This window comes from Typha latifolia, chromosome 11, assembly GCF_019914945.1.
Source record: "Typha latifolia isolate L0001 chromosome 11, TyphaL0001v2, whole genome shotgun sequence".
NCBI lineage: Eukaryota > Viridiplantae > Streptophyta > Magnoliopsida > Poales > Typhaceae > Typha > Typha latifolia.
The window spans coordinates 8,589,358-8,601,799 of NC_133096.1; the positions used below are offsets into that span (position 1 = coordinate 8,589,358).

The 12,442-nt window shown below is 40.8% G+C and overlaps 1 protein-coding gene and 1 non-coding gene across 5 annotated transcripts; both read left to right on the forward strand.

Moving 5' to 3' along the window:
- Positions 1 to 1,776: 1,776 nt before the first annotated feature.
- LOC140797576 (callose synthase 12-like) lies at positions 1,777 to 11,708 on the forward strand. Of its 4 annotated transcripts, none has more exons than XR_012110686.1 (4): positions 1,777 to 1,994; positions 4,463 to 9,810; positions 11,068 to 11,169; positions 11,378 to 11,708. XR_012110686.1 is itself a non-coding variant. In XM_073151143.1 (4 exons), the coding sequence occupies exons 2-3, from the start codon at positions 4,497 to 4,499 to the stop codon at positions 9,807 to 9,809; spliced, it is 5,259 nt and encodes a 1,752-aa protein (XP_073007244.1). In that variant the 5' UTR covers positions 1,781 to 1,994; positions 4,463 to 4,496; the 3' UTR covers position 9,810; positions 11,378 to 11,708. The 4 variants fall into 4 exon arrangements, 3 of the variants coding, with proteins under 3 accessions (XP_073007242.1, XP_073007243.1, XP_073007244.1); XM_073151143.1 differs by lacking the exon at positions 11,068 to 11,169 and having other exon boundaries at positions 1,781 to 1,994; positions 4,463 to 4,616; positions 4,671 to 9,810; XM_073151141.1 differs by lacking the exon at positions 11,068 to 11,169 and having other exon boundaries at positions 1,780 to 1,994.
- On the forward strand, positions 7,438 to 7,518 carry LOC140798350 (small nucleolar RNA J33). The gene has a single exon (XR_012110825.1). It is a non-coding gene; the product is annotated as a small nucleolar RNA J33 (small nucleolar RNA).
- Positions 11,709 to 12,442: the final 734 nt, after the last annotated feature.

A 12,442-nucleotide genomic window follows, 5' to 3' on the forward strand; every position in this document is an offset into this window, starting at 1 on the left:
GCTAGATTAACTCGTCTTGATTACACCTCCTAATGACATGTAATTTAATAGTCACATCAGCATTAATTAGTGGTTTCGGTAGTGGTGGTGGATAGTGCTGTGCTGAGAGGAAGACATCATGATGTCTGATAATGGATGTTATCGATTATTCAGTCCCCTGCATCTTTTGTTTGAGTTCAGCTGAAACATGCAGGATTCTATCATTTTTTTTGTTATGTTTCTAATTTTGTATCAGGATTCCACTGAATTAACCACACTAAATCGTTTCAAAATCATCTGAGATATATATTTTTTTAAACTATTAGCTCTCATACTAATTGTCAGGAAGATAGAAATCCTATTCCAAGTCGTGAAGTAAAACAAGCATAAATTTTAAACAGAAAAACTTATTAGGTGAGAGCTCTGTAAAGTATATAAATTATCATTTTTTTGCACTCTTTATAATCATATTGTGATACTAAACACAGACTATTTTCTATAGTATAATTTATGAATTCAATATGGGTCAACTCGTGCAGTTCAAACCAAATATATTATTGGATATATATCGATGTATAAATTATAATCATGCCAAAAAGAAGATACAATACAATAAATTGTAGGATTTGAGCAGACATGATGGAACCATTGGATAGATAGTTGGATAAATTCAAACATGGTCGATTAACACTGAATCCCAATTCCTCTCCTGTCTCCTCCATGGTGATTTATAGTTTGATTAAAATATATAAATAAGGCGTTCCATAATAGATGCAGATAAGCTAATTTCTTTTGGCATGCTCATCTGGATGAATCTCTTTAAACATTAGCAGCTCCTCCATGTCACGCCTCCTGGGGGAATTCAACGGGAGTTGCTATTTCTTCCTTGCCCCCGAGTTTAGCTGTCCCTAGATCTCTCAGATTAATATAAAATAATTATCTTTGAGAGAAAGTCCTCAGGCTCAAAATTTATTTTTACGAGTAATTTAAGTTTAGATTTAATAACAAATTAATATATTTAATTTGTTTTTCTTGCCCAAGCTAATCATAAGCTATATAAAAGTATCTCTCCCTCTCTAATATTATAGTTCCAAATTAATCATTTTAGTCTTTTAGTTTTAGGATTATCTTTTTTTTTCTATTTTAGATTAGAATATTATTAAAATTCAGATAAAATTGAACCATAATAATTGCTGAGTTATTTAATGCGGACCCTAGCCTTGATAGGGGGGTTTTGGCCTCCCCTCTCTGCCTTATAGTAGAGGGTCTTTCTTCATGGTCGTTGATCTCCTCCTCTCTTTTTTCACTAAGGGAATTTGTACTCATCTCCTCATATTTACCCCAATTTTCTTTCTCCTCGACATTTTTCCTCTCATCCTCTTAACCTTCTTCCTTCTCTCCATACGTCTCGTATTCTCCTTCTTAGCCATTGAGCTCCACTCTCACGTCCTGAATACCTAGTCACACCACACCCTCTGCCCTCTTTTCCCCTTATTTTTGGAGGATGCCATCATTGGTGAAAACTCTCCTTAATTAGAAGCTTAAACTATAGTCTCGATGAAGAAGACACAGTACGCTGGCCCGCTTATATTTATGACCTCCGTAGAGCCTTTTGATGTGTTATTTTGAGTCCTTTTTAGTTTTATGTATCAAATTGTAACTATCTATTTGAAGCTTAATAAATTATCGACCATTAAGTTCAAAGCATTTGAAAAGCCACAGCTGTAGCGGATGGCCTAAGAAAACATTTATTTTTTTGTTGAAACAGCAGTTGCAGTTGGCTAGCAGACAAAAACACTCGTTGGGCCCACAGCGTGAAACCCCAGCCAAATGTTTCCACCTCTCACGTTGCCCGCTATCGCCGAACTCATCCCTACTACTCTGGAGTCTGGACGGCAGCGATGGCATCTCTCGAGGACCAAGATTAGGGCTCTTCTGCACTAGCTCTACCTCTTTCTCGTTGCGGATCTCCAATCTATATTGCTCGCAGCTCCCTTTATCGTCTCTAATCACAGGTACGCTCGTCGATCTCTCTCGTTCCTTAATCTCTCCGTAGGAAATTACTCGGAGATTGTTTTGTACTTCCATTGGATTAAAGTGGAGAAGAAGGGTTAATTGCTTCGGGGGGGAGGAAGAGGGGTAATTACTAATTAGAGTTAGGAGAAGATGATGGCAGTTTCGTAATTTGCTTGGGAAAGCGGATTACGGATTTAAGCCTTCAACGGAGATTGGATTAAAAAAAAAAAACAAAGGCTAATAAAAATCTCATCAGCTCCCGTTGCTGAGATTTCTATTACCAATATATATTTTTTTCTGTGTCATTTGAGATGCACTGGAGATAGTATTTTATGGGTAACTGACATATCACTAGATCTCGAGTATGTAATTATAATACATAGAAATATTATAATGTATTTATTAGTCTAATTTTAGACACATAAAATATTCTAGTTATCCACCGTTCTAAATTTCTTCGACCCTCACTCAAACTTAATTTTAAGAGATAAATATGAATAATAAATTAGATAATATACAATATAAGCCGAGCCCGAATAAAATAGCTAACGTTCAGGTTTAGCTTGGAATTAATTTTAAGCTCAGACTAAATATTCAGATTGGCTTGCTTATACTCTAGCCGAGTCTAAATGGAGCCTTAGCAGAGTCAAGTTGCGAGAGGTTCAGTCATTCAGACCATTCTTCTTCGAGATATTGAGATTGACTGAGTTTCTTATTGTGCTCACAATAAGAAAAGTTCTCTCTCTATATATACGGAAAACTAATATTATGCACTTACATGCTTACATATAAATTTAGACCCATATAATTTTACGGATTTTATATAATAAAAACATGTCAAATATATTAAATATATGTAATTTTTTAATATAAAATTTAATTAATATTATTTTAAATACATTGGAACGCTTTTCAAATTATCTATAATTTTAACTCTAATAAATATCTTCAGTTTCGATACATAGATTAGTTAATTAATATAGAATAAATAATTGTTCCAGTTTAAATATAACTAGAAGAAGTAAAAAACGAGGGTAAATAAATTTGGGGCCAACGAATAGATAAAATATAATTTTTTTATATTTATATATATGATAGAAAATAAGAGCTCACCAATTGGACTGTAATAAAGACCCCATCCAACCTGGCGAGATCCATGGCCTCAATTATTGGTTGAACAGGCTTTAAAAAATATCCGCAAATAATTAATTGCGGAGTTATTTAATAATTTTTAGTCGCCGGCTTAGCTGACCCCACACTTGGACGATTCGAAGAAGGAAACCGCTCGTCCTCTCCCACGACTTAGCTCATAGATTATAGCTAGAAGGGTCTCGTCGACGCCATTTGGCCATTTCCTTTTACTCGCACAGTCAGCACCCGATAAATTTCCCATGCTACCCTTTTCTTCCTCTCCGCATCGAAGCAACCCTCCTCCCCCCGCCATCAGTCAAAGTCGCCTACTCCTCGCCCATAACGTCTCAGTTTTCCCATTAATTTTTCCCAATTTTTAAAAAGTCCTGACAATCGACATATCACACCAATTTTTTTCTTCTTTCATCTAGAACCCTATATAATTTAAAATTATATATTGAATATCTTATTTGACTCCTCTAAATGAGAAGTCTAGTCTAGCTCCTCTGTTGTTTTTAGTAGTATCATAGATGACCACCCTCTGTGTTAATATTTGCAAATCAAACTATTCTACTAAAAAGAAGTTATTTTTTTTAAACTTTAGATAAGAATTATTTTATCTCTATACTTTTATTTTGTACAGTGTACTTCCTTGAACTTTTAATTAAATTAGGATTATTAATTTTTACCCAAAGTAAACTGTTTTTGTGTTTTTTTTATTAAACAAAAGTCACTTTATATTTTTAAAATTCTATTTTATATCACTAAATCATCTTAGACTTTCTTTTGGAATACATACGTATATCTTCAATAAAACTAGGGTTATTTAAGTTATGTTCTCATATTCATTAATGGCGTTTGTATCAGCAGTTTAATTAAAAAAAATGCTTAGTGATATTATGTTCAAGAGAGTAATAAAAGTAATTTCGCCTAAATGAAAATTTATAATTAATAACTGAGTGCACCTTATTTTAAAAAACCAAGCATCACGATCATCTATTAACTCTCAACTTTTTAAGTCTAAAATATCCATCTTTTTTTTTGTTGTTGAGAAAAGACTAATAATATCCATCCTCCATTCCTCCTTTTGACAAAAAAGAAAGGAGAAAAGGAACAACTAATGATATTTTGATAAAAGAAATAGTGATGTGCAACAAATACTAAATAATGAAGAAAGAGATAACTTGTAACTATATGAGATAAGGTTTCGTAATGACAGTAAAACGTAGGGAGTAATATGCAAAAAGCCAAAGAAAAATAAGAAGAATCTCTTGTTTTCAAAAAATCTGACCCACTTCCTCTCTCATCTCTCATCTCTCTTCTCTCTCTCAAACAGCAGCACCGGAGGAGAGGGAGGAGAAAGAATCTAAATGAGTCTTCGGCAGCGGCCGAACCGGGACCAACCCCACTCCCAGGGCCCACCCGCTGTCTCCGGCGAGGGGGTCTACAACATAATACCTATCAACGACCTCCTTGCCGACCACCCCTCCCTCCGCTTCCCGGAGGTCCGCGCCGCCACCGCCGCCATCGGAGACGTCGAGGGCCTCCGGCCACCTCCCTTCGTCCAATGGACCCCCAACCTCGACCTCCTCGACTGGCTTGGCTTCTTCTTCGGCTTCCAGCGCGACAACGTCCGCAACCAGCGCGAGCACCTTGTCCTCCTCCTCGCCAACGCCCAGATGCGCCTCCACTCTCCCGAACGCATCGACGTCATCGAGACCTCTGTCCTTGTCTCCCTTCGCAAGAAGCTTCTCCACAACTACACCTCATGGTGCTCCTATCTCGGCCGGAGGAGCCATATATTCGAATCCCACCACGACCCAAGACGCAACCTCCTCTACTCCGCTCTCTACCTCCTCATCTGGGGAGAGGCGGCGAACCTCCGGTTCGTCCCGGAGTGCCTTTGTTACATCTTCCACAACATGGCGCTGGAGCTCCACCACATCCTCGAGGGCTATATCGACGAGTCTACCGGCCGCCCCGCGCTCCCCGCCGTCTCAGGGGAGAACGCCTTCTTGAAGGGGGTCGTGATGCCTGTCTACAAGACCATCAAGGCAGAGGTCGAATCCAGCCGGAACGGGACCAAGCCGCACTCGGCGTGGCGGAACTACGACGACATCAACGAGTACTTCTGGAGCCGGCACGTGTTCGAGCGACTCCGGTGGCCTATGGATCTGTCGAGGAACTTCTTCGCCACGCCGCCTGACCGGAACCGCGTTGGCAAGACCGGGTTCGTCGAACAGCGCTCCTTTTGGAACATCTACCGCAGCTTCGATCGCCTCTGGGTCATGCTCCTCCTCTACTTCCAGGCTGCCGCCATCGTCGCGTGGCGGGGCCAAACCTACCCGTGGCAGAACCTCCGCGACCGCGACACCCAGGTTCGAGTCCTCACCGTCTTCATCACCTGGGCCAGTCTCCGGTTGCTCCAGTCCGTCCTCGACGCCGGCACCCAGTATAGTTTGGTCTCGAGGGAGAGGCTACGGCTTGGGTTGAGGATGGTGCTCAAGATCATCGCTGCCGTGAGCTGGACGATCGTTTTCAGCGTCCTCTATGCTCGCATTTGGGATCAGAAGAACCGGGACAAGCGGTGGTCGCCGGCCGCGAACCAGAAAATCTTCAACTTCCTCGAGGCCACAGCGGTCTTTGTGCTGCCGGAGTTGCTGGCCGTGGCGCTATTCATTATCCCCTGGGTCCGGAACTTTCTCGAGAAGACGAATTGGAAGATCCTCTATGTTCTCACTTGGTGGTTCCAGACCCGCAGCTTCGTCGGACGAGGGTTGAGAGAAGGGGTGGTGGACAATGCGAAGTACGCCTTCTTTTGGGTCTCGCTCCTCGCCGTCAAATTCACCTTCAGCTACTTCCTCCAGATCAAGCCCATGGTCGCCCCGTCGAAAGCCATATACAAGATCACCGATGTTCAGTACGAATGGCACGAGTTCTTCACGAATACCAACAGGTTTGCGGTGGCAATCTTGTGGACCCCCGTCGTCTTGATCTATCTAATGGATATCCAGATCTGGTACGCCATCTTCTCCTCCTTCACTGGCGCTTTGGTTGGGCTCTTCTCGCACTTGGGTGAGATCCGAAACGTTGAGCAGCTCAGGCTGAGGTTCCAGTTCTTCGCAAGTGCCATTCAGTTCAATCTGATGCCGGAGGAGCAGCTGTTCAGGCAGCACGGCACCCTGCGCACCAAGCTGAGCGATGCAATCCAGCGGTTGAAGCTGCGGTACGGGCTGGGACGGCCGTATAAGAAGATCGAAGTGAATCAGGTGGAGGCCAGGAGGTTCGCATTGATATGGAATGAGATCATCAGCACATTCAGAGAGGAGGACATTATCAGTGATCGCGAGCTGGAGCTATTGGAGCTGCCACATGAGTTCTGGGATATTCGTGTGATCAGGTGGCCGTGTTTGTTGCTCAGTAATGAGTTGTTGCTTGCTCTTAGCCAGGCGAAGGAGCTGGTGGCATCTGACAGGAAGCACTGGAGCAAGATATGCAAGCACGAGTACAGGCGGTGTGCAGTCATTGAGGCCTATGACAGTGTCAAGCAGTTATTGTTGTTTATCATCAAGGAGAGGACTGAGGAGCACTCCATTGTTACCCAATTGTTTGGCGCATTTGATGAATCCATGCAGGTGGAGAAGTTTACAGTGGAATATAAGATGTCTGTGTTGCCCAACATCCATGCCAAGCTGATAACACTTCTGGACTTACTGATCAAGCCAGAGAAGGATTTGAACAAGGTAGTTAATACTCTGCAGACTCTTTATGACATTGTGATTCGTGATTTTCCTACAACTAAGAAGAGCATGGGGCAACTGAAGCAAGAAGGGTTGGCGCTGTTGAGACCTAGTACCACTAGTCTGCTCTTTGAGAAAGCTATAGAATTTCCCAGCGAAGAAAATACTATCTTCTATAGGCAGGTAAGGCGACTGCATACTATTCTCACCTCCAGGGATTCGATGAATAATGTCCCGAAGAATCTCGAAGCTCAGCGGCGTATTGCTTTCTTCAGCAACTCCTTGTTCATGAACATGCCCCGAGCTCCCCAAGTTGAAAAGATGATGGCTTTCAGTGTTTTGACTCCATACTACAATGAGGAAATTTTGTACAGCAAGGAACAGCTTCGTAGTGAGAATGAAGATGGCATCTCCATCCTATTTTATTTGCAGAAGATCTATGTGGACGACTGGGAATACTTCATACAGCGCATGCGGAGGGAAGGAATGGTTAATGAGGAAGAGATATGGGATAAAAAGTTGAGGGATCTCCGGCTTTGGGCCTCATACAGGGGCCAGACATTGTCACGGACAGTAAGGGGCATGATGTACTATTACAAGGCCCTCAAGATGCTTGCATTTCTTGATTCTGCTTCTGAGAATGACATAAAGGAAGGGGCAAGGGAACTTCGTTCATTTGGATCTTCACGGCGGGACATGGATGCGTACAATTTGGATGGAGTTGGCAAGTCACCATCATCGAGGAACTTGAGCAGAAGAAGCAGTAACATTAGCTTATTGTTTAAAGGCCACGAGTATGGAACTGTCATGATGAAGTACACCTATGTTGTTGCCTGCCAGATATATGGTTCCCAGAAGGCTAAGAAGGACTCCCGTGCTGAAGAGATATTGTATCTAATGAAGAATAATGAAGCAGTACGTGTGGCCTATGTTGATGAAGTCAATACTGGGAGAGATGAAGTGGAGTATTACTCTGTTCTTGTTAAGTATGACCAGAGGCTTGAGAAGGAGGTGGAGATTTATCGGATTAGGTTGCCTGGACCGTTGAAGCTTGGGGAGGGCAAGCCAGAGAACCAGAATCATGCCCTCATCTTCACGAGGGGTGATGCAGTACAGACTATTGATATGAACCAAGATAACTACTTTGAAGAGGCCCTCAAGATGCGGAATCTGTTGGAAGAATATAATCACTACTATGGAGCTCGAAAACCAACACTCTTAGGAGTCAGGGAACATGTTTTCACTGGTTCTGTTTCTTCGCTTGCTTGGTTCATGTCTGCTCAGGAGACAAGCTTTGTTACCCTTGGTCAGCGGGTTCTAGCCAACCCACTAAAGGTGCGAATGCATTATGGGCATCCTGATGTCTTTGATCGCCTCTGGTTCTTGAGTCGAGGTGGTATTAGTAAGGCTTCCAGAGTAATCAACATCAGTGAGGACATATTTGCAGGATTTAATTGTACACTTCGTGGTGGTAATGTTACACATCATGAATATATCCAGGTGGGTAAGGGACGCGATGTAGGGCTAAATCAAGTATCCATGTTTGAAGCAAAGGTTTCTAGTGGCAACGGAGAACAGACTTTAAGTAGAGATGTTTATAGATTGGGTCATAGATTGGATTTCTTCCGGATGCTCTCCTTCTTCTACACGACTGTGGGTTTCTACTTCAACACTATGATGGTGGTCCTGACAGTATATTCATTTGTATGGGGACGCTTTTATCTTGCTCTCAGTGGACTTGAAGATGCATTCAGGCAGAATGCTGACTCTACTAGTAATGCGGCACTAGGAACTGTTCTTAATCAGCAGTTCATTATCCAGCTTGGCATTTTCACAGCTTTGCCTATGGTTGTAGAAAACTCACTTGAGCATGGATTCCTTCCTGCGGTGTGGGATTTCATAACAATGCAGTTCCAGCTTGCATCTGTATTCTACACCTTCTCCATGGGAACTAAAACCCATTATTATGGGCGGACAATTCTTCATGGAGGTGCAAAATATAGGGCTACTGGACGTGGCTTTGTTGTGCAGCACAAGAGCTTTGCAGAGAACTATAGGCTCTATGCCCGTAGCCATTTTTTAAAAGCAATAGAGCTTGGGGTGATCCTTACTGTTTATGCATCTTATAGTGCTATTGCCAAGAGCACGATTGTTTACATAATCATGACAATCTCGAGCTGGTTTCTGGTAGTTTCATGGATAATCGCTCCCTTTGCATTTAATCCATCAGGCTTTGATTGGTTGAAAACTGTTTATGACTTCGATGATTTTATGAACTGGATATGGTACCGGGGTGGGATATTCACAAAATCTGAGCAGAGTTGGGAAGTGTGGTGGTACGAGGAACAGGATCATCTTCGAACAACTGGTCTTTGGGGAAAGCTCTTGGAAATATTATTAGATATCCGTTACTTCTTTTTTCAGTATGCAATTATATACCAGCTAAAGATTGCCAGTAACAGCACCAGTATTGCCGTCTATCTTCTTTCTTGGATATGCGTTGTTGCACTATTTGGAGTTTTCGTGATAATGGCTTATGCGCGGGATAAATATGCTGCAAAGGATCATATTTACTACCGCAGTGTCCAAGCCTTCGTCATCATTCTTGTGATACTAGTTATCATACTATTGCTCAAGTTCACTGCATTTGAAATTGTTGACATTTTTACAAGTCTTTTGGCTTTTATCCCTACTGGTTGGGGACTAATTTCCATTGCTCAAGTGATCAAACCATTTATTGAGTCTACTGTGGTCTGGGATACTGTGGTTGCTATTGCACGCTTGTATGACATATTGTTGGGGGTGGTTGTTATGGCACCAGTGGCATTGTTATCCTGGTTGCCCGGATTCCAGGAAATGCAGACAAGGATTCTCTTCAATGAAGCATTTAGCAGGGGTCTCCAGATATCCCGCATTCTTACTGGGAAAAGAACTAAAACTTGAGGTACTTGTTCTAATTTATATATATTCTTAGTATGTTTGCCCTTGTTCTATATCCTATTAATTCTGGTTTTGTGAAGTACATATAAATATACTTTTGAATATATTTCTGTTGTTGTCATTGCCTGGAATTCCATGCAAACTTCCTGTTCATGAACTGCCCTTATCTCCTTTTTTTAATTTCTTCTAGCAGTTACTGCTTGTGATATTGAGTGCAACCATCGTACGCCTATTATAGCTGTCGCAAGTTTGTCCAGTACTGGAGCCATTTTAGCTTATAGCCTGTGGAGGCCCTGAAATTATATATACCTTTTCAGTTAATGCTACTAATTGCTACAAGTTTGATAATGCAAAATGATACTTCCTGGCAATCATTGACAGAACAAACTCTAAAACATACAAGGGAGTCTGTTTATCTCTGATATTCGATCTTTTGCATAAATTTAGCTCTTGACTAGATAATGCTGATTTTAGATCCTTGAAGTTGAGTTGTCATCATCTTGCTTATGCATCTTGTATCAACTAATGGGTGAGTGCACAATTACTGAAAAGATCAAGTCATCTACAGGTTTTGGCTTTGGTTTCCTCCAATTACTGAATCCAAGGCTTCTTTTGTTCCATTTGTCTGGAAATCCTTATGCCTGTTAACAGTTTAGAACATGAATCTACATCAATATGTCATGACTGGAAGTTCTTTTGTTCAAAGATCAACACATCTGACATCCAATGTAAAAAGCATACAGTCATCCTAGATGTATTAAATCCTGGGGTTTTGCATGGCATTTTAGTTACATATATACTCAAGTGATGACGTTGAAAGCATATCACCTTGGAAATGTTAATGGGAACTTGTACATACTGAGAATGCTATTATGGTGAGTGCATCATATAAAACATGACAAGATATTGACTATTGAATTTCTAACTGTTAATGTGCAAAAGATCTACTTATAAAATGTCAGTAACAAGGTGTCACGGATGCTTTTGTATGAAGGTCCTGAAAGCATCATGCTGGAGCATTATAGAAAGAAGGATTCCTAAGGGTTGTTGTACTAGCTACGAACAATTATTGTTTTTAACAAGATTTAGAAAATGTCTTGATGTATGAGAGCTTTAAGATTAGAATATTATTCCTGAGTTTTGGAAAATGTTTCAATTATGCTTTCATGGTGTACACCTTGTGCTCCTTTATGTTCGTCAAATTGACTAAATATTGTTTCACTTCTCTACTCTCATCTTCCCATTTGGTTACTTGCACAAGCTGGATCACTTTGGTCAATAAGTCTGCATATATTGTCTTCCACAGCAGGCATCAAGGTTGTTCAAGATGGAAGTTTCTAAATAGAACTGGAACACCATATAGGTGGGTGCATGCATATATTATGGTCCGAATCAGCATGACAAATATAGTCTTAAATTTATATGGAGAACAATCTAAGTTGCTGAAAACATCTAGAAGCTATTTTTTATAAATGCTTGTGATGTTTTCCTTTCTTCGGTTCCATTCCTGCTCAGGCTTCTTATATGCATAAGCTGTTTGAACTTCAACTAACACTAGGAATCTTTTTCAGGTCCAGAGTTCTTCTCCAGTGTGTTCATGGAGCCCATTTATCTGTACAGTTGGCCTTCTCTGTCATCCCAGTTGGGTATATCTCCTGTTTCCTCACCTGTAAATTTGATGCTGTATCTTATTGAATTTGATTACACGTATGGAATTTTGTGGTAGAGATGTAGTTTGTGGAATATCAATTTTGAATAGGAGTGGTATTTCTGCTCGCTTATCTAGAAAATTCAACATGATGTAATTTGATAGGCACAGAGTGCCTGCTTCTGTTTGTAATGTTCTCATCGTTGGAGAAGTCATTGGGTTTGCATGAGGCTATACCACTTTATTAATCAAAATGCACATAGATTTATACTTTTTGTACGCTAAGTTTATCAAGTGAAAGTAATCTAACATCCATCTCTTGAAAGAAATTTCCAGACAGTCCATAGCAAGCTGATATCTGGTTGAGAGGTGATTAAAAAAAAGGGCACAAAAGAACTTAATTTATGGTAGTAAGTCACATTTAATTTCACTATTATTGCATATCCGTAATTAGGAAAATATCCAGTAATCTTGTGAGAAATTATATGGCATCTTATCCAATCCGACATGCCATATTTAATGGACGATAACAATGTCACTCTAAAAAAAAAATTAGATTTTGACTTTCTCAACTATCACCACTCTGATTTACTTTCAACCTCTCAAGAAAAAAAAAACATACATTAACCCTGCATTATCTAATTGTATAACTAATCTCCCTCTATTAGAAGTAATATAAAAGATTTACTAACTACTAGAGTTTAATGCTTGGAAAAATTATAGAAGATAATATTTGAAGAAATTGTCATATATATCATTAAAAGAGAAGATGGAATTATATAGAAGAGAGACGGAGAGGCTGATAATATATTTAAATAGTTTAGTGAGGGAATCTGTCTACTTTTTTCTCGAGGCCCTGCGAGTTGGTGCGTACCAAGGTGGAGCAGCGGCCATCTTCCGTACCGCGGAGGGAGAGTTTCTTCAGGCAGGGTGGGAGCCGTGCCCGGGCGCCTCGGCGCTTCAATCCGAACTCTAGGCTATCCGGCTG